The following is a 20,688-nucleotide window of genomic DNA, read 5'->3' as shown; positions in this document are numbered from 1 at the left end:
AATGGTTAACAGGGATCATCTCTAATATCCGTCATGCTCTATATGGAACTAAACATCTGTTCTGGACTGATTAGAGAGGAAAATCGTTGTGGTGTATTTCCATGTTGATTTTTTTAAACTTTGTATATTCTGAAGAAAATATTGAATGTACTCATATCTAAGGTCTTGATCCTGCAGTTGGATCCATGCAGGCAGATCCTTACATTGCTCAAGTCAATGGGCTCCACACAGGCAAAAGCTTCTATCGGTAAGGATGTAGCTGCAGGACTGGGGTCCAGTAATCTCAGCTGACAGATTGAAGTTTAAGTGTAGTAGGGTCAATACAGATGCTGTAGAATTAGTCTGATCCATTATATAAGTTTTAACTCTTGTTATATAGTCAAAATAAAGTATTTTATTCAGTTCATTGCATTTTTGTTCAATTCTTGTATTTGACAAACCAATACATTTCATAGAAATAAACCAATTTATGAATAGAATGACAAGAGCAACCACAACAAAATAAAAAAGGGACGCTGATGAGCTGATGTGTCCTTTGTTTACATCACTGTCCTTTCAAAGTGAACCTGAAATCAGCTCTGTCTGCCATACCGATCCACAAAGTCAGGTAGCAGAAATACTGAGCCCCATCCCACCTTGGGATTCATACTGATAAAATCATCCAGGTTCATCTTGGAATCTAGATAAGGAGCACAAATAGAGAATATTAGAGTCCTAGATAAGGCATCTAGCACAGGAATGCATGAACATTATTGGTCAATCAAATGCAGACAGAAACCTGTTTTGATGGTAGGGATTAATATACACATACATACCAGCAAAGAGCTCATGTCAAGAGCTCTCATGAAAAGCCACTGAATAGGGAAAACACTACTCAGAGGGAATGCTGCAAATTGTAAGATATCTTCAGAGTCTTCATTTCCTGTTTTCAGAATGTAGTGTTTGTCTCTGATCCCTATCTGCCCATGTCAATAATTTTGTTACCTGACCAGCATTTTCACTGAAAGAAAGAGTATGTAGGAAAAGAGTAGAGATTTGCAGCAGTCCCAGAAGGCACTTATATCATGCCACAGAGTTCTGGTGCGGGATAAAGGGTGACCAAAACTAGAGAATTTAAAAAAGGACTGCTATAGTAAAAACTACGGGTCCTACGGCATCTCTCTATTCAAGAAGAGCCTGATCCTGCAAGGTCCTGCGAGACCTTGCTCCTATTTAAGGGCCTGATCCAAAGCCCATTGGAGTCAATGGAAGCTTTTTCATTGACTTCAATGGGGCATTAGATCAGAGACATAGCAATTAATAGGAATTAGAAGGTGCTGATCACTTCCTATGAGATGCTGATCAGCCTTGAGATCATGCCCCAACTAGGAAAACAATTAATGGACTTCATCAGGTCCCATGAACTCATTTGAAAGACTCCTACTGACTTTGAAGTGCTTTGGTTCAAGCCCTAAATTCTGAAACCAGAGCCATGATAACTTGGGGGAGACAGTTAGGAGATGCTTGTGTAATCTCCATGTCTGATTTTAACATTGAGAGGGAAGAAAATCAAGTAAGAAAGAATTCAGCAATGGAGAAAGAAACAGCAGTGGGTAGGAGAATGGACCTTAAGAGAAAATATAGCACCTATACCAATGAAGCTAACAGTCAAGTAGGCGACACTGGCAGTAGAATGACAGTACCTAATAGGGTGAGGACTGTGGGTGAAGCAAAGCAGCAAAAATTAAGATGTTTCTACACCAATGCAAGGAGCCTGGGTAACAAAATGGAGGAACTAGAACTACTGGTGCATGAAGTTATGTTCTATGTTCTTAAGTGAAACCAGATAAGGGATAAGAGAAATATGGTGAAATAGTAGTCATGACTGGAGTAGAGGTATTGAAGGATATGTGCTGTTTAGGACAGAAATAAAGGTGATGGTGTAGCATTGTATATTAATAATGAGGTAGACTGTAAGTAAATTAGAAGTGATGAAATGGATAAGACAGAGTCTATTTGGGCCAAAATCACGTTGGGGAAGAAAGCTACTAGAGGTTCCCCTGGGATAGTGCTTGGGGTATGCTACAGATCCCCAAGATCTAATTTAAATATGGATAGAGACCTCCTTAATGTTTTAATTAAATAAATACTACTGGGAATTTAGTGATTATGGGAAACTTTAACTTCCCAGATATAGATTGGAGGACAAGTCCTACTAATAATAGTAGGGCCTAGATTTTCCTGGATGTGATAGGTGACAGATTTTTTAACCAAATAGTCACTGAACCAACAAGAGGTTATTCCATGTTAGATTTGGTATTGGTGAGTAGTGAGGACCTCATAGAAGAACTGGTTGTAGGGGACAAGCTTGGTTTGAGTGATCACGAGCCAATTCAGTTTACACTATATGGAAGGATAAACAAAAATAGATCTGCAGCTAAGGTCATTGATTTCAAAAGGGCAAACTTAAAAAAATTAAGGGAATTAGTTAGGGAAGTGGACTGGACCGAAGAACTCAAGGATCTGAATGTGGAGTAGGTGTGGAATTACTTTAAGTCAAAGTTGCAGAAACTATCTGAAGTCTGCATCCCAAGCAAGGGAGGAAAAATCATAGGGAAGGCTTGCAGACCAACCTGGATGAGCAAGCATCTCAAAGCAGAAAGCCTACAAGGAATGGAAGATGGGATGGATCAGCAAGGAACGCTACCTCTTAGAGGTCGGAAAGTGATAAAGGGATAAAGTGAGAACTGCCAAAAGCCAAGCAGAGTTGGAGATTGCAAAGGGAATTAAAACCAATAGTGAAAGGTTCTATAGCCATATAAATAAAAAGAAAACAAGGAAAGAAGAAGTGAGACTGCTAAGCACTGAGGATGAGTTGGAGATTAAAGATAATCTAGGCATGGCCCAACACCTAAACAAATACTTTGCCTTAGTTTTTAAAAAGGCTAATAAAGATCTTAGAGGTAGTGGCAAGGTGGCAAATGGGAACGAGGATACGGAGGTAGAAATTACCACATCTGAGGTAGAAATCAAACTCAAACATCTTAATGGAATTAAATTGGGGGCTCCAGATAATCTCCATCCAAGAATATTAAAGGAACTGGCACATGAAATTGCCAGTCCAATAGCAAGGATTTTTAATGAATCTGTAAACTCGGGGGTCGTACCCTATGACTGGAGAATTGCAAATATAGTTCCTATTTTTAAGACGGGAAATAAAAGTGATCTGAGAAACTACTGGCCTGTTAGCTTGACCTCAATTGTGTGCAAGGCCTTGGAAAAAATTTTGAAAGAGAAAGTAGTTACGCACATAGAGGTGAACAGTAATTGGAATAAAATACAACATGGTTTTACAAAAGGTACACCGTGCCAGACTAACCTGATCTCCTTTTTTGAGAAGATAACTGGTTTTTTTACACAAAAGAAATGCAGTAGATCTAATCTACCTGGATTTCAGTAAGGTATTCGATACAGTTCCACATGGAAAATTATTTGTAAAATTTGAGAAGACTGGGGATTAGTATGAGAATTGAAAGGTGGATAAGGAACTAGTTAAAAAGTTCTGGAACAGCCTTCCAACGGGAGCAATGGGGGCAAAAAACCTAACTGGCTTCAAGACTGAGCTTGATAATTTTATGGAGTGGTAGTATGATGAGACTGCCTACAATGGCATGTACCTGATCTGTGACAGCTAGCAGCAAATATCTCCTATGGCTGATGATGGGACACTAGATGGGGAGGGCTCTGAGTTACTCCAGATAATTCTTCCCCAGGTGTCTGTCTGGTGGTCTTGCCCACAAGCTTAGGATCTAACTCATCGCCATATTTGGGGTCAGGAAGGAATTTTCACCGAGTCAGATTGGCAGAGAGACTAGGGGTTTTTCACCTTCCTCTGCAGAATTGGCGCATGGGTGACTTGCGGGTTTGAACTAGTGTAAATGGTGAATTCTCTATAACTTGACGACTTTAAATCATGATTTGAGAACTTCAGTAACTCAGCCAGAGGTTAGAGATCTATTATAGGAGTGGGTGAGTGAGGTTCTGTGGTCTGCAGTGTGCAGGATAATCACGATGGTCCCTTCTATCCTTAAAGTCTATGACACAAAAACCCCTTCCGTCACTGTCGGTAGTATCTACACTACGGTGCTAGTTGCCGCTGTAGCATAGACATAGCCCTAGTGTATTTAGTGTAGGGCCCTACTGCTGTATTTATGCTTTTTTAAAACATGGATTATTTAGATATGTCAGAGCCAAAGCCTACTGTTGTTTAACTGGTAGATCTACAAGTACAGTATATAGGGTAAAATTCACTTCAGCTGCATAAAGCCCAAGTAATTAGGCTTATATTGGTGCAGTGCACAAAGGATTTAGGGAGGACAGAAACCACTCAATGGCAAGGTAGGGCTGCAGCCCACCCATAATCCAACCCATGCAGGTACTATTCAGTCTCTAGGCTGGAATATCAGCTTCTGCCCCTCTGCACACACTATGTACTGCCTATAGCAACTGGGATTCGCAGTTTGTCTCCATCCAAGTACTAGCCAGGCCTGGGACTCTAATTTCCAAGATCAGATAAGATCAGGTGCATTCAGTCTGGTATGGATGTCTTACACAATGTGTAACAGCCCCTTGGATCCATCTAATCACAGTTCCCATAGCCCCTCCAACTCCACTTTTCATTCCAGCCTATTGTAGGGTCTGTGCATAGTGACAGCAAAATAATTATTTAAAAAGTGTTCCTTACATGGTAAACAAGCCCAGAGGGACATTTTAGAAGTTGAGTTACAAACTTTGGGGGTGAGGAGGAAGAGAGTGATGGCGGACGGGAGAGAGAAGGTATTTTTAAACAAGGGAACACAGGTGCAGCTGTAAGCAACGTGAAAGGGTGCTACCATATAATCTTTTAGGGGAGTAAAAAGACTCTCCTAAACTTAGCTGACCAGCAAGGTCTTGGGCAGCCTATAAAAACAAACAATTTTAATTAAGGGATTTTTTTTCTTTTAAAAAGCAGGACAGAACTTCCAAGTCAGCAGTGATCAACACTGTTTCATGGATTAGTCAATAGATGGCACTGAAGCTCCATGACGACTGGTTTTCTTTGCATTGCAAGATATGCAATCAGACCTCTCAATTTTTTTTATTAATAAGGAAGCCCTGCATTCTGATAAAATTCCCTCTCTCTCATTATTAGAGCTATTTGTTTTAAATCTATATTGTGCCATAAGTTTACAGTGCCGTACAACTTTAAAAAACTGCTGGGCAAAAGATATTATCATAATCCAGATAAAGTCCTTCATCTGAGGTTCTAAGGCCTAAAGTGGAACAGGAGAGCTAACACACAAGAACAGAGTGCAAATGTTATTGCTGACAACCCAGGTGGTTTTTCAGAAGGGACTGGAGTGAGAGCAAGTAGAAAGGCTCTTCCAAGCATCGGGGGTGGCATAGAAGAAAGCAGGGGTGAGAAAAGACAAATTGTATTTACGTTCTGGACCCAATCCTATTTAGGAGCAGGCCCAGGCCCTAAAGATGGAAACTGTTGCCGAGACACTGATTAAATGAAATGGCTGTTTAATTTGCTTGTTTCTGCCTAACCACATAGCAACACTTCTTCTGACAGAACCATTTTCGTAGAGCCATGCACAACCTATTTTATTACTGCGGCCATGCCCGGGCATTCTGGGACTCTTAAGGCACGTTGTCCATTATGCCTGACACTCTTGCTATGAGCAGGGGCTTATGGATAGTTTCCAAATACTAGGCCATGCACTGCGGGATGGAGTTAGTAACTGATACAGCTGCAGTGCCTGTGGTTTCTGTCCATAGTGGGTAGACTGCAATGATTCAGCTGAACCAAAACTAAAGATCTTATTCCAGATTTAACAACCCCATGCTAGAGCTATTCCAGGTATTTACAAGCATTGGATGCAAGGTGCTGTACATCCTTATACTAGTTACAAAGAAAAGACAGACTGTGATTTTCCAAGGAGCCTAGACGTGGGCTATAAAGGAGATGTTGGGTGCTTTTGTAACTCACGTGCTTCATAGGGATATCTCCTTAAGGGATCTATGGGGAGTGGGTAGGAATGAGTCGTTGTTGCTAGGCAGATGTACAATTAGCACTCAACACTCAGAAGTTTCTGGAATTGGGTGTGATAGTTTTGGATATGCTCAATAGGATTGACGTAGCTGAGCCACAGGAACAGAAAGCAGGCTGCTTTACTCTATCTGTGAAGCATTTAGGTTAGTGATATTTTTAACCCTCCAACGGGGAAGCCCTGGCAGGGTTAATTAAAAAGAGGAGAAATTGGGAGGGAAAACTAATTTCCTTCATTTTAATTGTATGCTTGGAATATTGCTTGATTTTAGCCAAACTGTTTTTTTATTTAAATTCTCTCAACTACTATGATGGACCTATTTTTCTCTTATTTAAATGTGATCATGAGTAAAGAGTCATTTATATTTTGCTATTCTCAGTTTTGTATTTTTCTTTTAATGGGTTTATTTTAAAATCTATATACCTACCTAAGTGATTTCAGCAGAGGAGGAGGAAGAATGTGCATGGATTCCACCTGAACACTTCTACAAGCAAGTGGAGGGAAGATGTTAATTTTGACACAGCAGACTGTATAGATTTTGGTGATCAAAGACTATAACTGAGACAGGTGAACTCAGCCTAAGATTTTGGGAACTCTGAGTTTCTTCTCACTGTATTTCTGTGGGGACTGATCTGTTTAGATGTGTTTGCTTTATTTATGTATAACTGTGAAACTAATGGATGTGGATTTTAAAGTAACCATGTTGTAGAAATTAAGTTATTATGTTTCTTTATAATAAGATTTTATAAATTTGATACTTAAGAATTAAATTCACTCCTTTTATTCTTTTGGACTTGATTGTTGGGAAGTCGACCCTGTGGAATCCTTGTTGAAGACCCAGAATTCAGTCATTGAGGATTTTCATGTGCTTTTCTATGGCAGTTGTTTTTAGGTATTAGGAGAAGGGCAGTGAAGTAAACTCTAGTCCACCCACAGGTTACTCTTTGAAAGTGGGAAGTTTGACTGTGCAGCATATAGACTACTGGAAGCCAAGTACTGAGATTCAAGAAAAGGGAGGCTCTGGAGACATGATCAGAGCAGCGGGAGAAGAGAATCTGCAGTTAGGTAACGATCAGGATTAGAAACTTTAATTTTTAAAAATTGAAGGTGAGATTCTCAGACAATCTCCTGATTCCAACTTTAATTAATTAAGCTGGGGCTGTAATGGAAATATCATGAGGCTTGTGATAAAATCATTAAAGTTGACAATCTTGCGAATGGTACAGGAAGTTATATTGGTTATGGCTGTAGGCAGTCCTCTGCCTTCTGAGTCATTATTGAACCAATGCCTCATTAGGTAAAGGTTGCAGAAGAGCAGCTGTGTATCTGGAAAAAGAACAGGAGCTCATCTTAATGGCTCAAAAGCTTTTCAAAAACAGACTCAAACGAGAAACTGCTGAACTAGAATTAATTTGCAAACTAGATACTGTACCATTAACTTGGGCTTGAATAGAAACTGGGAGTGGCTGGGTCATTACACAAATTGAATCTATTTCCCCATGTTAAGTATCCTCACACCTTCTTGTCAACTGTCTGGAATAGGCCATCTTGATTATCACTACAAAAGTTTTTTTTCCCCTCCTGCTGATAATAGCTCATCTTAATTAATTAGCCTCTTGTGGAAGTTGCCATACCAACTCTCTTTTCCTGTTCTCTGTATGTGTGTATATATATCTTCTTACTATATGTTCCATTCTATGCATCTGATGAAGAGGGCTGTAGCCCACAAAAGCTTATGCTCAAATAAATTTGTTAGTCTCTAAGGTGCCACAAGTACTCTTGTTCTTTTTTCATTAGGTAAAGGCACTGTGCCATTATTCAGAGGAGATGGAAAACAACTCCTGACCACTTGGGATCATTAAAAATCCCATGCCATTTTTCATAAAAGTGGTGGTATAGTCCCAGTATCCTGGCCTAGTCAAAGTGGATAACTGTATCTACATTTCCACTGTCATTTCCATTTGATATTTGTCACTTCCTGTTTGAAGTGCTATGAGCCATTAAGCAGTTAAAGTGGAAACATTTCAGTACCAGAAAAAACAAATTCCTGTCTTTTTCAAGTTTTATGAAAGCTTTTGAATCCTTCAAAATGAAAGGAGCTGTAATGTAATTAATATTGAAAAATACAAATATTTTGTAGGAGCAGAGCAGCAAAACTATGTTGATCTTCATCTTTAATAAAGTGTAAATAATTCCTAGATATTATGGTGATAAGTGCTTTAGAAATACTGATATATTTAGAAATGTATCAATCTTTTAAATATATTTTAAAAGATATAAGGTGCTCACTTTAGTAACATCCCAAGGGAAAATATAGAGCATGCAGCAAACAGTACTAATATAAAAAGGTCTTCTCTGTGACTTTGTAATTATCTTTTTACTAGCCGCAAGGAAATCAACTACTCTAAATTATGAAAAAGAATATACTAATACAAAAGTAGAAAAACAGGTGTGGTGCCTTATAAATAAACTGATATAAAACAATAAGCAGGAACCACTTTGCCAACCACTGAAATGCAGTAAATGCTAGAGTGAAATGTGTTAGCAATTTAATGAAGAAAGTGAAATACCATATCTAACTGAATGAAGCTGCATGGAGAATGTAGTTACCTGAACTGGAATTTGGTCAGGACACTGGGGTGAACACCCATAAGCTCTTTACTGATCACAGGAGGTCAAACCCCTCAGTTTTCTATCTCATTTGGGGGAAAAAAGACCCCTCCAGTAGAACAGGTCCCCTGTAACACAGTGCTGAAATATTAGTTCACTACTGACTGAGGGAAGAGTGCCACCTACTGATGGACTAGTAGCAAAGGAATTCAGTTTCTTGTCCCACTTCCATCGTCTAAGTGCAAACTTTGAGCAACAGTGAACTCTTAACAAATTATGTGTGGAACTTTAGTGATTTACAGGGGTCACACTGAGCTTTAGGGTTGAATCATTGGTGACTGTGGCCTCTCTTCAGCAAGGTAGTTAGGCATATCCCTAACTTTAAGCACATGAGTAGTTCCACTGAAGTCAAGCTTAAGAACCTTAGGTAGCTGTTGAGGTACAAATACATATGTATATGAAAATCTCAAGTGAATGAAGGAATAAGGCTGGAGAAGAAACTGAACCTGGCTGAACAAGGAAAGGAAAGAAGAAAGTATCAGGATAGCACATACTTAAGAAGAGAGGAAGGGAATGGAAACAAAACAAAAAAGGAAAAATATCAAGTGTTTACTAGATCAGGGTCAGAATGTTCAGGACCAAACTACTTAAGCATGTGCTTAACTTTAAACAGATGAGTAATCCCACTGACTGCAACAGGACTACTCATGTGCTTAGTGTTAAGCATGTGCATAAGTGCTTCGCTGGAGCGGGGCCAGAGTACTCAGCAGCCTGTAGGATCAAGCCTGATGGGACACGATTCAATAAAGCATTCCTACTCAAGATAAGTACATGCTTAAATGCCAAGCCCCACAGAAGACAGTGGGACTTAAGAATGTGCTTAAGTGCCATCCTGAATAGGGATGAACACCTGCTCATGCTTAAGTGCTTTCCTGAATTGGGGCCTGAATAATCTTTTAAAAACAAAAAACTACCCACTGTCCTTTTTGAGCCCCAGGGCCAAATTAAAGTGTAGGCACTATAGGCTTATTCACAAAGCCCCAGCTCCTGGAGTCCCATGATGAGGTAAGAACCTTGGTTCTCTTTTTAAATTATGTTTCTACCCCTCATACATGTAAGGAAAAGCTTGAAAGTGTGACCTGAGTGTAACTGATGCCCGTCTGGTTGTCAGACAAACCTAAAACATTAGTTCTGAGAGGTGTGAACTGTCCCATTCTTCTTAACTCTGATACCTGTGCCACCCCAAGGAGAGGCATGGCCATAGCATGGGGCCAACATGTGGGATGTGCCTACAGTCCTGGGTTATCTTAACACAGCCCTGTGGCTCACATGGACATATACTTTCTTCTTGTGAAGACTGACTTGCATATGAGAGGCACAATCTGAACACAAGTCTGAGACCCAGGAACTCCGAAATTCCAATCCCAAATCTATCAGAGAATCACTATGTGACTGTGAACAAGTCACTTTATCCTCTCTGCATCAGTTCCTAATGAGGGGACATTAATGCTTACTTGCCCACCTCACACAAGATGTTGTGATGCTAGTTAATGTTTGATAAATGCCAGAAACAGTGTTGAACATTATATAATCCCATAGGTACATGCAAGATGCAAGTTCATATTTTTTTCTGATGAAATAATAAAGCACTTTGTCTTGAAAGGAAAGGTGGCAGTGCTTTCACAGTATATTATAGAAGCATAAATATCACTTATGTAATTCTTTGGCTTTATTTTGTTTCATTTCCTCAACTCAAAAGGAACAGGATTTTTTTTGTTTTGGGTGTGGAATGCTATTTACCTGCAGTTTCAATGCAAGGGTAGAAAGGAGGAGGCTTCTGCCAGTGTCCACTGGCATCTTTCATGTGAGATCGGTCAGAAGCAAATGTCTTCAGATACAAATCTGCTCGAATCAGTCTGATTTTTCTAAACAAACATATAATTCAAGAACGTACTAAGTGATGGAGTCATGTAATACTGTATTAGACATTACTAACCCAGAGCCTGTTCCTGCCATTTAAATCAAATTCATATAGTTTAGTGGTATATTAAAGTGTCAAGTAGCTGAATGACTAACAGGAAGTAATGCAAGGAAATAGAAAGTTTTATTGATGGATGAATGATTGTACCTTTAAGGTCAGGATCATTAGAAGAGCAGTGTGGTGTGTTTAATTTCCTGCACAGTAACAGATTATACGTAGGTGACTACGCATACAAAGAAAAATATCAACTGCATCAATTGTTGGGGCTTGGCTTTTGTAAAATATTCTGTACCACATTTGTTTTAATTTTCTCACCTTCTAAATCCTGGAAGAAGAATATCATCTGATTTAAAAGCCTCCTCAATGTAAGTGTCAAATGGACATGGAAATGGCAACACTGTGTCAAGATCATAAATGAAGTTCTGGTCTCCACTTGCAACATGAAGTAAAATAACATGGTAATCCTAGGAGTAAAGGTCATTGACAGTTAACTAGACAGTTGTAAATGGTCATAGAGAAACCTCATAGATATTAGGAAAAGGGGACAGAAATCACCCCCAAATCATAACCCATAAATGATGGCGCAGAGATGAGCTGACACTGTGATCTCTCCCCCAGTCTATCCAGTGGATACTCTTTCCAAGTGGAATCCCACTTTAGCCTGGATCACCAGGGTGAAATGCCATCTACTCTCACCATCCTGCCAGAGGTACAGGGCAAACAGTGCTTTATACCCTCTTTTCACCTGAGTTGCACTCCAGAGAGGCTGCCAGTTTCACTACCTTCACCTCTCTCTGGCCCACAATTCTACCACTCTGACTGGATCCCAGGATAGCAGCCTGCCTGTTTTCAGCTGTAACAACACGACAGAGCCAACTGCAACTGGAACCAGCAAGCCACTCCTCTTTGTATACCTGTGACCCAGGGCTGATTAAAGTGACTCCAAACAGCTTGTGCCCATTCACCCAAAGGTACACAGCACACAGGGAGAAAAAATTTAAACCTATAACAGTCCTGCACACCCAAAGTTTGCCTGCAAGTCATCACCTCTCTCAAGCTTAGGCTGCAGAGCTGTCTCAGGCACAGCCTGAAGAGCCCCTGCCTTAGTTCCAGAGCCCTGTTGAATACACCACCAAAATAAGTTTTGTCTTCCCAAGCAGCTGCTGCCTGCTCCTCCCGCCCTCCTTTTCTCTAGGCTAGGGGTTGTAATTGCTTAGGCCCAGATCCATTGATTTCAGTGGGAATTAGAAACCTAAATACCTTTGAGGATCTGGACCTTAGTGTTCTTTTGGTCTTGGTCTCTGGCCTTGAAAAAGCAGGACTGTCACGTTTCTGGTCACAGGCAGGTAAGGAATTTTCAATAAATAGCTCACCCATTCCTTCTGTTAAGGTCCCTTGGTATTCTCCCTAGAGATACCTTATCTTTGTCAGTTTCATTTCCTGTTTGCTGCCCCCTAACACCTCCCTGCCCAGTTTGATTTAACTCCAGGAAGTCAGACAGAATCTCAACCAGGGAAACCATATAAAATAATACAGATATCTCCATAATTTCTACAGCCTAATACAATAAAATATTTGAATTGGATAACATGTCCTTTGTATTCATCTCAATCCCAACCAAAGGCTGGCACAGATAAAAGAGGACAACTTGCCTCTTTGTGAAGTGATTAGCAGGTAATTTTAATGCTGTGTTTGATTATTCATTTTGTACAGTTAATCACAATTAACTGTAACCTAGTAAAATGAATACAAAATCCACTTATGGAAAGAGTTTGAGGAGCTTTCTTATGACATTTTCAGTGCTAAACAAGGCTAGCTGTTTAGAGCAAGAAATTGAAAAAAAATCGTAGGCAAATTATTTTCAATACTAATACACGTATTGGAACTGGAGCTGTGTGAAAAACAAAATTTAAAAGGGATGGAATAGTGACAATGAGAACAGGGAAACCAGCTATAGCTTATGCAAGTTTGCATTTCTAGTTGCATTGTCTACCAAAAATTTTTGAATTCAATACATTTTGATGGGAAACACTTAAAATCTGTAATGGCCTTCTCTGTCCCTCTTCTGCCTTCCTTCTCATACCACTTAGATCTCATTCAAAACTAATTATTTGTAAAGTTGGTTTGTTTTTAAACTAAATTATTTTTGAGTTACAATTGGGGGCAGGGTGGAGAAGGGGTCTTGCAATGATATAATTAAAATGGCTCAGACAGGTTTTTTCTGATTTTCCCAAACAATTCACTCCCAGTCTGAGATGGCATGTGCCAGTTTTTAAAAAAAAATAAAGTTATAGGTACCTGAATAGGGCATTTATACTGAAAGTGCATCTTAACCTTCACTTACTAGAATATAAGATTGCTGCACCAAAACTGGACTAATGCTCCAGTACTGGACAATTCAGAGAAAAGTTCAGTGATAATTATGTCCAAAAAGGAAATTTTCCCTTAATACCATCCCAAAGGGCATATGCCCTGACACAGGAAGCTGTATAACCCTCATGTTTTTCTATCCCATGTACTATATATGTTGATATTTTCATTATCCATGTAAATATCTACACTTTTTTGGATCCAACTAGGCTCTTGGCCACAGTGATATCTTGTGGTAAAACGCTGCATTGGCGCAGCTGCACAGCTGGAGTGCTTAAGTGAAGATACTCCTATGCCAATGAGAGAATCCCGTCGGCGTAGTTAATCCACCTCAGTGAGAGGCAGTAGCTATGTCAACGGGAGAAGCTCACTCGCTGACATAGCGCTATTTACACCAGGGGTTAGGTCGATATAACTATGTCACTCAGATGTGATTTTTCACACTCCTGAGTGATGTAGTTATATCAATATAAGTCTGTAGCGTAGACCTGGCCTTAGGTTCTTAACAACGTCTCATGTGTGCTTTTCTAAGAATGATCATGCTGGATCAAACCAATGGTCTATTTAACCCAGTATCCTGGCTTCTGACAGTGGCTGCTGCCAGATGCTTCAAATGGAATGAACAGAACAGGACAATCCATAGAGTGATCCATCCCCAGTCATCTAGTCCCAGCTTCTGGCAGTCAGAGGGTTAGGGACACACAGAGCATGGGGTTGCATCCCTGACCATCTTGACTAATAGCATTGATGGACCCATCCTCAATGAATTTATCTTATTATTTTTTTATCCCAGTTATAATTTTAGCCTTCACAACATGCCCTGGTAATGAGTTCCACTGGTTGCCTGTGTGTTGTGTGAAGTAGTACTTCCTTATGTTTGTTTTAAACCTGCTGACTATTAATTTCATCAAGTGACTCCTGTTCATATGTTATGTGAAGGGGTAAATAATTTTATTCACTTTCTCTACTCAGTTCCTGATTTTTTTTTACCTCTATCATATCTGCCCTTAGTCATCTCTTATCTAAGCCAAACAGTCCCAGTATTTTTACTCTCTCCTCATATGGAAGCTGTTTCATATCCCTAATCATTTTTGTTGCCCTTCTCTGTACTTCTTCCAATTCTAATATATATTTTTTTCAGATGGGGCAGCCAGAACCACACACAGTATTCAAAATGTGAGTATATCGGATTTATATAGTGGCACTGTGATATTTTCTGTTTTATTATCTATCTTATTTGTAATGGTTCCTACCATTCTGGTTTTTTTTTTTAGACTGATGCTGCACATTGAGCAGATGTTTTCAGAGAACTATCCACAATGATTCCAATATCTCTTTCCTGATATGCCTGGTAATAGCTAATTTAGACCCCATCATTTTGTTTGTATAGTTGAGATTCATTTTTCCAATGGCATTATTTTGCATTTATCAATGCTGAATTTCATCTGACATTTTCTTGCCCATCACCCAGTTTTGTGAGATCCTTTTGTAACTCTTCACAGTCAGCTTTGGACTTAACTATCTTACGTAATTTTGTATCGTCTGCAAACTTTGCCACTTCACTGTTCAACATATTCATAAATTTAAAAAGGGTAAACAGCACTGGTCCCAGTACAGATCCTTAGGGAAACGGTGACATTTACCTCTCTCTACTTAAAAACTGACTGTTTATTCCTATCTTTTGTTTCCTATCTTTTAACCAGTTACTGTTTATTTTATTTAGTGTTTGACTATTTGCCAGGCCAAGCACTAGCATTCTTAGTGGCCAAGTTACTGATACATGAGAGGACATTCCCTCTTATCTAATTATTCCTTACTTTGCTTAAGAGCCTTTGGTGAGAGACCTTGTCAAAAAGACTTTCTGAAAGGTACACTATATCCACTGGATCACCCTTGTCCATATGTTTGCTGACACCCTCAAAGAATTCTAATAGGTTGTTGTGGCCTGATTCCCCTTATTGCTTAATGTGCTAGAGCAGGGGTCAGCAACCTATGGCACACGTGCCAAAGGTGGCACGCGAGCCAATTTTGCCTGGCACGTGGCTGCTAGCCGGCATCCCAGCTGCCGGCCCCGCTCAGCCCACTGCCGGCTGAGTGAACGGAACCCCAAGCTGGCAGGAGGCTGAGCGGGGCCGGTGGCTGGGACCCCAGACCAGTGGCAGGTGTGCCCCCCGGCTTCCCCCCCCCCACCGCGCTCGGGTTCTGCGGCTCCAGGAAGTGTGAGCTGCCGCCGCTACCCCTCCTGCAGCTTCCCCACCCCACTGCCTCAGCATTCTGCGGGGGAAGGGCTGTGCGCACAGCAGCCCAGCAGCGTGTTTTGCCTCCATGTGGAGCCAGCGTCTGACCGGCATGGGCATGGTAAGAGGAGTCCCGGGGGGCAGTCAGGGAGCAGGGGGAGGGTTGGATGGGTCGGGAGTTCTGGGGGTCCTGTCAGGGGGCGGGGAGTGGTTGGATGGGGTGTGGGAGTCCCGGGGGTCTGTCTAGGGGCAGGGGTGTGGGTAAGGGTTGGGGCAGTCAGGGGACAGGTAGGGGGTAGGGTCCTAGGGGGGAAGTTAGGGTGGGAGAGGTCTCAGGAGGGGGCAGTCAGGTGACAAGGAGCAGGGAGGCTTAGGTAGGGGGTGCGGTTCTGGGGGGCAGTTCGGGCAGGGGTCCCAGGAGGGGGCAGTCAGGGGACAAGGAGCGGGGGGGTTGGGGGTTCTGACGGGGGCAGTTGGGGTGGGAAGTGGGAGGGAGTGGATGGGGCGGGGCTAGGGCAGGGCTCTTCCCTCTTTTTTGATTGTTGAAATATGGTAACCCTAGGCGATGGGGGGAGCCAGGGGGCGCATGGGGCTTGGTGCCTGCATACATCCACTGCAGCCTGCAGGAGTCCCGGGGGGGGTGGGGGCGCTGGGCCGCAGCCTGGGCAGGAGGGCATGGCTGCTCCCTGCTAGCCACGCCCCCACCTTTGCAGGGCTCCTGCCCCCCTGCACCGCGACGGCTCCTCCATGGCTGGGGCTCGCTGCTGCCGCAAGCAGGACGCTCTGGCTCTCTGGTGCCTCCAGAAGGCGGCTCCTCCCTGCCGAGCTGCTGCAGTGGCCCAACCCAGCAAAGCCAGTGAGTGGACTTGAGGTGGGGGCCACCGGGGTGCGGTAGGCTTGGGGGGGGGGGGGGAGTTGTGCACCCTCCAGGGGAGTTCATGGGGCGGGGAGTGGGGAACCTGGTCTGGGGAGCAGCCCCTGGGCAGGCTGGCCCCTGGGGTCTATAAAGGCTTGTTGGGATTTGCCCATCAATGAACCGATGTGCAAGGCGCGGGGGGGGGAGGGGGCAAGGTGGAAGTTTCACCTAGGGTGCAAAATATCCTTGCACCGGCCCTGCCCCAGGGGGTGCGTGCACCCCAGGTTAAGAACCACTGCACTAAACTGATAAGATCTGCATTTTAATTTAATTTTAAACTAACCTTCTTAAACATTTTTTAAAACTTGTTTACTTTTAGAGTGACCAGATAGCAAGTGTGAAAAATCGGAGAGGAGTTGGGGGGTAATAGGCACCTATATAAGAAAAAGCCCCAAATATCAGGACTGTCCCAATGAAATCAGGACAGCTGGTCACCCTATTTACTTTACATACAACAATCGTTTATAGACTTATAGAGAGAGACCTTCTAAAAACGTTAAAATGTATTACCATCACGCGAAACCTTAAATTAGAGTGAATAGATGAAGACTCGGCACCATTTCTGAAAGGTTGCCGACCGCTGTGCTAGAGATACTAGGGAAATGAGCATGCTATAAGGATCTACATAGAATAGAATGTCTTACCCAAACTACAGGTTCATCTCCACATCCTGACTGCTGCTTCCAGAGCGGTATCTGAAAATTACAAATTAGAAGCTAATTTTAAGTAAACTAAACAAACATCTAGGATTTCAGTCTAATACAAGTTAGGTCAGTCTTCACTGAATGATAAAATTAGTCGGCTTGCGTTATATCTGTGATGCAATAATTAAGCTTTTATCAGATTGTCTTTTGGCCTTTTTGAGCTCTTAGTTGGGGACATTGTTTTGGACCACACAGACCATTCAGTCTCCTCAACTGATTGATAGCAGCAAAGGGATCCCTGCCATCCTCAGGGAGATGATACTTCTCCAAATGTCAACTCCAAGGCCCAGACTTCCATATACAACTAAAAGACCCGCCTTTTAGGATCTTTTCCAGTATCTGTCTGACCATGGGGCCCAGGTTAGCTACAAGACTCGGGCTACCTATATGCCTGGACCCCCATCTTTCCTTCACAGTGAATCTGTTTTGACCTTTGTTCCATATCACAACTCATCAACTTACCATCCTTCTCTCATTGGATATGAAAACAGCATAAAATTCTTCTAAAGGGTATTGATCATAGCTTCTGATGTATTCACAAAGTTTCCAAACATTTTCCTCACTGTAAAATACAAGTTTTTTACAGTTCTTGTTTTATTTCTGATTTATACAAGAAAAACAGGATAGATGTTGTGATTATTCAACTTTTGGATTCATTTTTCTGTTGAAGACATTTTCCCAACTTCCCTTCGCAAATCTATTTTTAATCTCTAAAATTTAGGTCCAAGCTCTTATGAAAATGTTTCCACAAATAATTCATAGACTTTTAGGCTCAATCACTGTTTAACAGACAGGAGGAAGCATAATTTGGTTTACTCGGTCATGAAATGCTTTGTAATACCAAACGACTGGTGTATCTAGTGTTTTGTCTTTTCCTCATTGTTTATGGCAAGTTTTGAGTCAAGTATCAACAAATTATATTAAATACAGTAACTCCTCACTTAATGTTGTAATTATGTTCCTGAAAAATGTTACTTTAAAAGGAATGATGTTAAGCAAATCCAATTTCCCCATAAGAATTAATGTAAATGAGAAGGGGGTTAGATTCCAGGGAATTTTTTTCAACAGACAAAAGACACACACATACACACACACAAAGTTTTAAACAAACAATTTAATACTGTATACAGCAATGATGATAGTGAAGCTTGGTTGATGTGATGGAATCAGAGGGTGGGATTTTTCCCAGGGAATGCCTTGCTGCTAAATGATGAACTAACACTGGGGTGAGCCCTCAAGGGTTAACACATTGTTGTTAATGTAGCCTCACACTCTACAAGGCAGCACGAATGGGGGGAGGAGACACAATAGATCATAGCAGTGGCTGCAAACTGAATGTGATGATGAACCCACGCTATCCCACTGTAGCGCACCACTCCCTCCACTTTCCAAAGTGCCGGGTGGCGCATGTGTCTGTGAGACAGAGACACACACCGTGTGTGTGGGTGCATGCGTGTGTGTGAGTGAGACACGCATTGCACCTTTAAGTATGCTGACCCCACTCTAAGTACACTGCCTTTTTATGTATATCAGCAAGCTGAGACAGCAGCTACTGCCAGCAAGCTCCCTCTGTCCTGAGACCTGTCCTCGCAGCCAGGCTGTGTGGAGATAGGTACAGGAACAGGGAGGCAGGAACAGGAGAAGGGGGACACCCTGATATCAGCACCCCTCTTCCCACCCTCCCTCCGCCCTGCACAGCAAGCAGGAGGCTCCCAGGAACAGCTCCAAGGCAGAGGGAAGGAGCAGCACAGGGCACTGGGGGGAGGGACACCTGAACTGCCCTGCACTTGATAGCCTGCTGGATGGCTGCCACACAGGGAACTTAGGGGAACTGATGGGGGCTGCTGGCCCACCATGGTTCCAAGCCCCGACCAGCTAGCTCCAATGAGCTGCTCTTCCTGCAAGCAGTGGACAAAGCAGGCAGCTGCCAAATGATGTTATAAGGGAGCATTGTGCAACTTTAAAAGAGCATGTTCTCTAATAGATCAGCGACATAGCAACGTTAACCGGGACGACGTTTAGTAAGGAGTTACTGTAAAAATCTCACCTGTAAAGATAAATGTTATCAAATGTATGTAACAGCTTTTTAAAATATTTGTTATTTTTAAATGGACTTCTATCTGATGCTAGTGAAAAATATTAACAATCCCTGTATATAAAATCATTATTGCCTAATATTACTACTGTAATAGTTCTGTACAATTCCAAATAAACTATGCCACTGATAACAATAACTAGGCATGACACACAATAATTAATTTTGGAACCACAAATTATTTTCCAAGTGATAAACTATCCAGGAGGCTGTACAATGATTCTGTATATTGTTATTCCCCAGTAAATCATCTTCCAGTAATCCTGATTAGGACACACTGTAAATTATAGTACTCTCTAACCAATACACCCTTTTATCCTATAATACCAAATGTTATTGTAAGAAGAATACTCTCTCGCCTGGCTCTTACGACCTAACTTCTTCCACTTTACCTCCTGCAAGAATACGTGTAGAATTTCTAAAGAGAAATGGAAACATGGGAGATTGCAATAGGGAACCCTGACCCTCGGTGCATCCTCTCTTGGTGCACTTATTACTTGACCAGCAAAGAAGAAAGCAGATGTACCCAGCACGCCGCATTTCTTACATGTCTATTGCTCCTTACCAATAGCAGCTGGTGTACTCACAGGCGTGCCGAGCAGGGACAGCTGACTGATAACCAGCTCCTGCTGCTGCTACCCCTGGCTGTTCCATAGGTGACCCACATCCAGGTGTATGAGAGTACTGGCTAGGAGAGGGTTTAACAGGCTCATATACCAGAAGGCAGCACTGGCGCTTCCCCCAGCTGTATAAAAGCAGCAGTTTACGCAGGAAGTGTTTGTGGGTTGTGCAGGAAATTGGTGAGTTACAAGCAATTTCTTCCCCTAGGAAATCCGGCAGTTATCGCATGACTGCTAGGAACTCAGGCAGGTGGGAGGCATTTTAACTTGGACACAAAGCGAGATAATTTCTATTGCTCTGTTAAGCTTCAGCATGCTGCATCAAAGGCAGGAGAGAGGGGAACAGGTTGAGCCAGAAGAGTGGGGAAGGGAATTTTTTAATCCAAACCAGAAAGAGGGCAAAGTTTGAGCCAAGGTGGGCCAAAGGGGAAGCTTAAGCCCAGTCGGACGGTGGGAGGATCCTGAGCTAAAACAAGGGGAGGAACGAGAGGGCTTGAGTGGGGAAAGAGATGAGATCAGGAGAGATCCTGAGCTTAGAATGCAGGTGAGGGAGAGACCAGGGCAGAGGCTGAGCCTTGGCAAGAGGGTAGGGTGGGCTGGCACTGATCAAGAAGGGCAGAGGAATGGAATCTGGAGCTGTTAGTGAGGGAGAGACTTGCCCTGAGCCACAAGGAAGAAGAAAGAATGAGGAGTACTTGTGGCACCTTGGAGACTAACAAATGTATTTGAGCATAAGCTTTTGTGGGCTAAGATGTTGAGGATGAAAAGGAAGCCTGTTCACAGGGTGCATGGAAAACATCCCCAGAGAAGTGTTTTACATCTTAATTGTACATGGCCAAATAAATATTTGAAGTTAAATACAATACCTTTATTTCTGGTTGCCCTTTTGTTAAATCAGCGGAAGAGGTTCTTGAGCTAGTTCTAAGCCCTGAAAACTGGCAGCTTTGCCAGGTTAAGCAAGCTTTTAATGGCTGCACAAGGGCCTTTCATCTCATGGGCCATAAAATACAAAAAAAACAGTTTTTGTTTTACACGATCATAAGGTTTAATAATGTAAGACTATTTTTTAATTTTAAAAAGC

At 42.0% G+C, this 20,688-nt stretch overlaps 2 protein-coding genes across 4 annotated transcripts in view; one reads left to right on the top strand and one right to left on the bottom strand.

Moving 5' to 3' along the window:
- Window positions 1-374: 374 nt before the first annotated feature.
- On the bottom strand, window positions 375-19,833 carry NTAQ1 (N-terminal glutamine amidase 1). Of its 3 annotated transcripts, none has more exons than XM_039521256.1 (6): window positions 19,553-19,817; window positions 17,355-17,454; window positions 16,833-16,883; window positions 10,981-11,129; window positions 10,485-10,609; window positions 375-679 (listed from the first exon to the last, which is right to left on the bottom strand). In XM_039521256.1, the coding sequence occupies exons 1-6, from the start codon at window positions 19,639-19,641 to the stop codon at window positions 573-575; spliced, it is 621 nt and encodes a 206-aa protein (XP_039377190.1). In that variant the 5' UTR covers window positions 19,642-19,817; the 3' UTR covers window positions 375-572. The 3 variants fall into 3 exon arrangements, with proteins under 3 accessions (XP_039377190.1, XP_039377189.1, XP_039377191.1); XM_039521255.1 differs by lacking the exon at window positions 375-679 and adding an exon at window positions 6,947-7,400 and having other exon boundaries at window positions 19,575-19,833; XM_039521257.1 differs by lacking the exons at window positions 375-679; window positions 19,553-19,817 and adding exons at window positions 6,947-7,400; window positions 19,380-19,484.
- ATAD2 (ATPase family AAA domain containing 2) overlaps window positions 19,767-20,688 on the top strand; it is an 80,627-nt gene continuing 79,705 nt past the window's right edge. The window contains exon 1 of the mRNA XM_039521250.1: window positions 19,767-19,787. The gene's annotated coding sequence lies outside the window, so the exon portion shown is untranslated. The remainder of the gene's footprint in view (window positions 19,788-20,688) is intronic.

The sequence above is a fragment of the Mauremys reevesii genome, linkage group 2, assembly GCF_016161935.1.
Source record: "Mauremys reevesii isolate NIE-2019 linkage group 2, ASM1616193v1, whole genome shotgun sequence".
Lineage (NCBI taxonomy): Eukaryota > Metazoa > Chordata > Testudines > Geoemydidae > Mauremys > Mauremys reevesii.
This window is presented reverse-complemented; position numbering and strand designations above follow the sequence as displayed.

What these genes read in the sequence shown, in the direction of transcription:
- NTAQ1 (XM_039521255.1), bottom strand. Translation starts at nt 19,654, where the DNA reads ATGTGGGTCACCTATGGAACAGCCAGGGGTAGCAGCAGCAGGAGCTGG. An exon ending in TGTCCCTGCTCGGCACGCCT is followed by an intron (nt 17,455 to 19,574) that starts GTGAGTACACCA and finishes TGTATTTTACAG; the next exon opens with TGAGGAAAATGTTTGGAAAC. An exon ending in CCCTTGCATTGAAACTGCAG is followed by an intron (nt 7,401 to 10,484) that starts GTAAATAGCATT and finishes TTCTTTTTCCAG; the next exon opens with ATACACAGCTGCTCTTCTGC.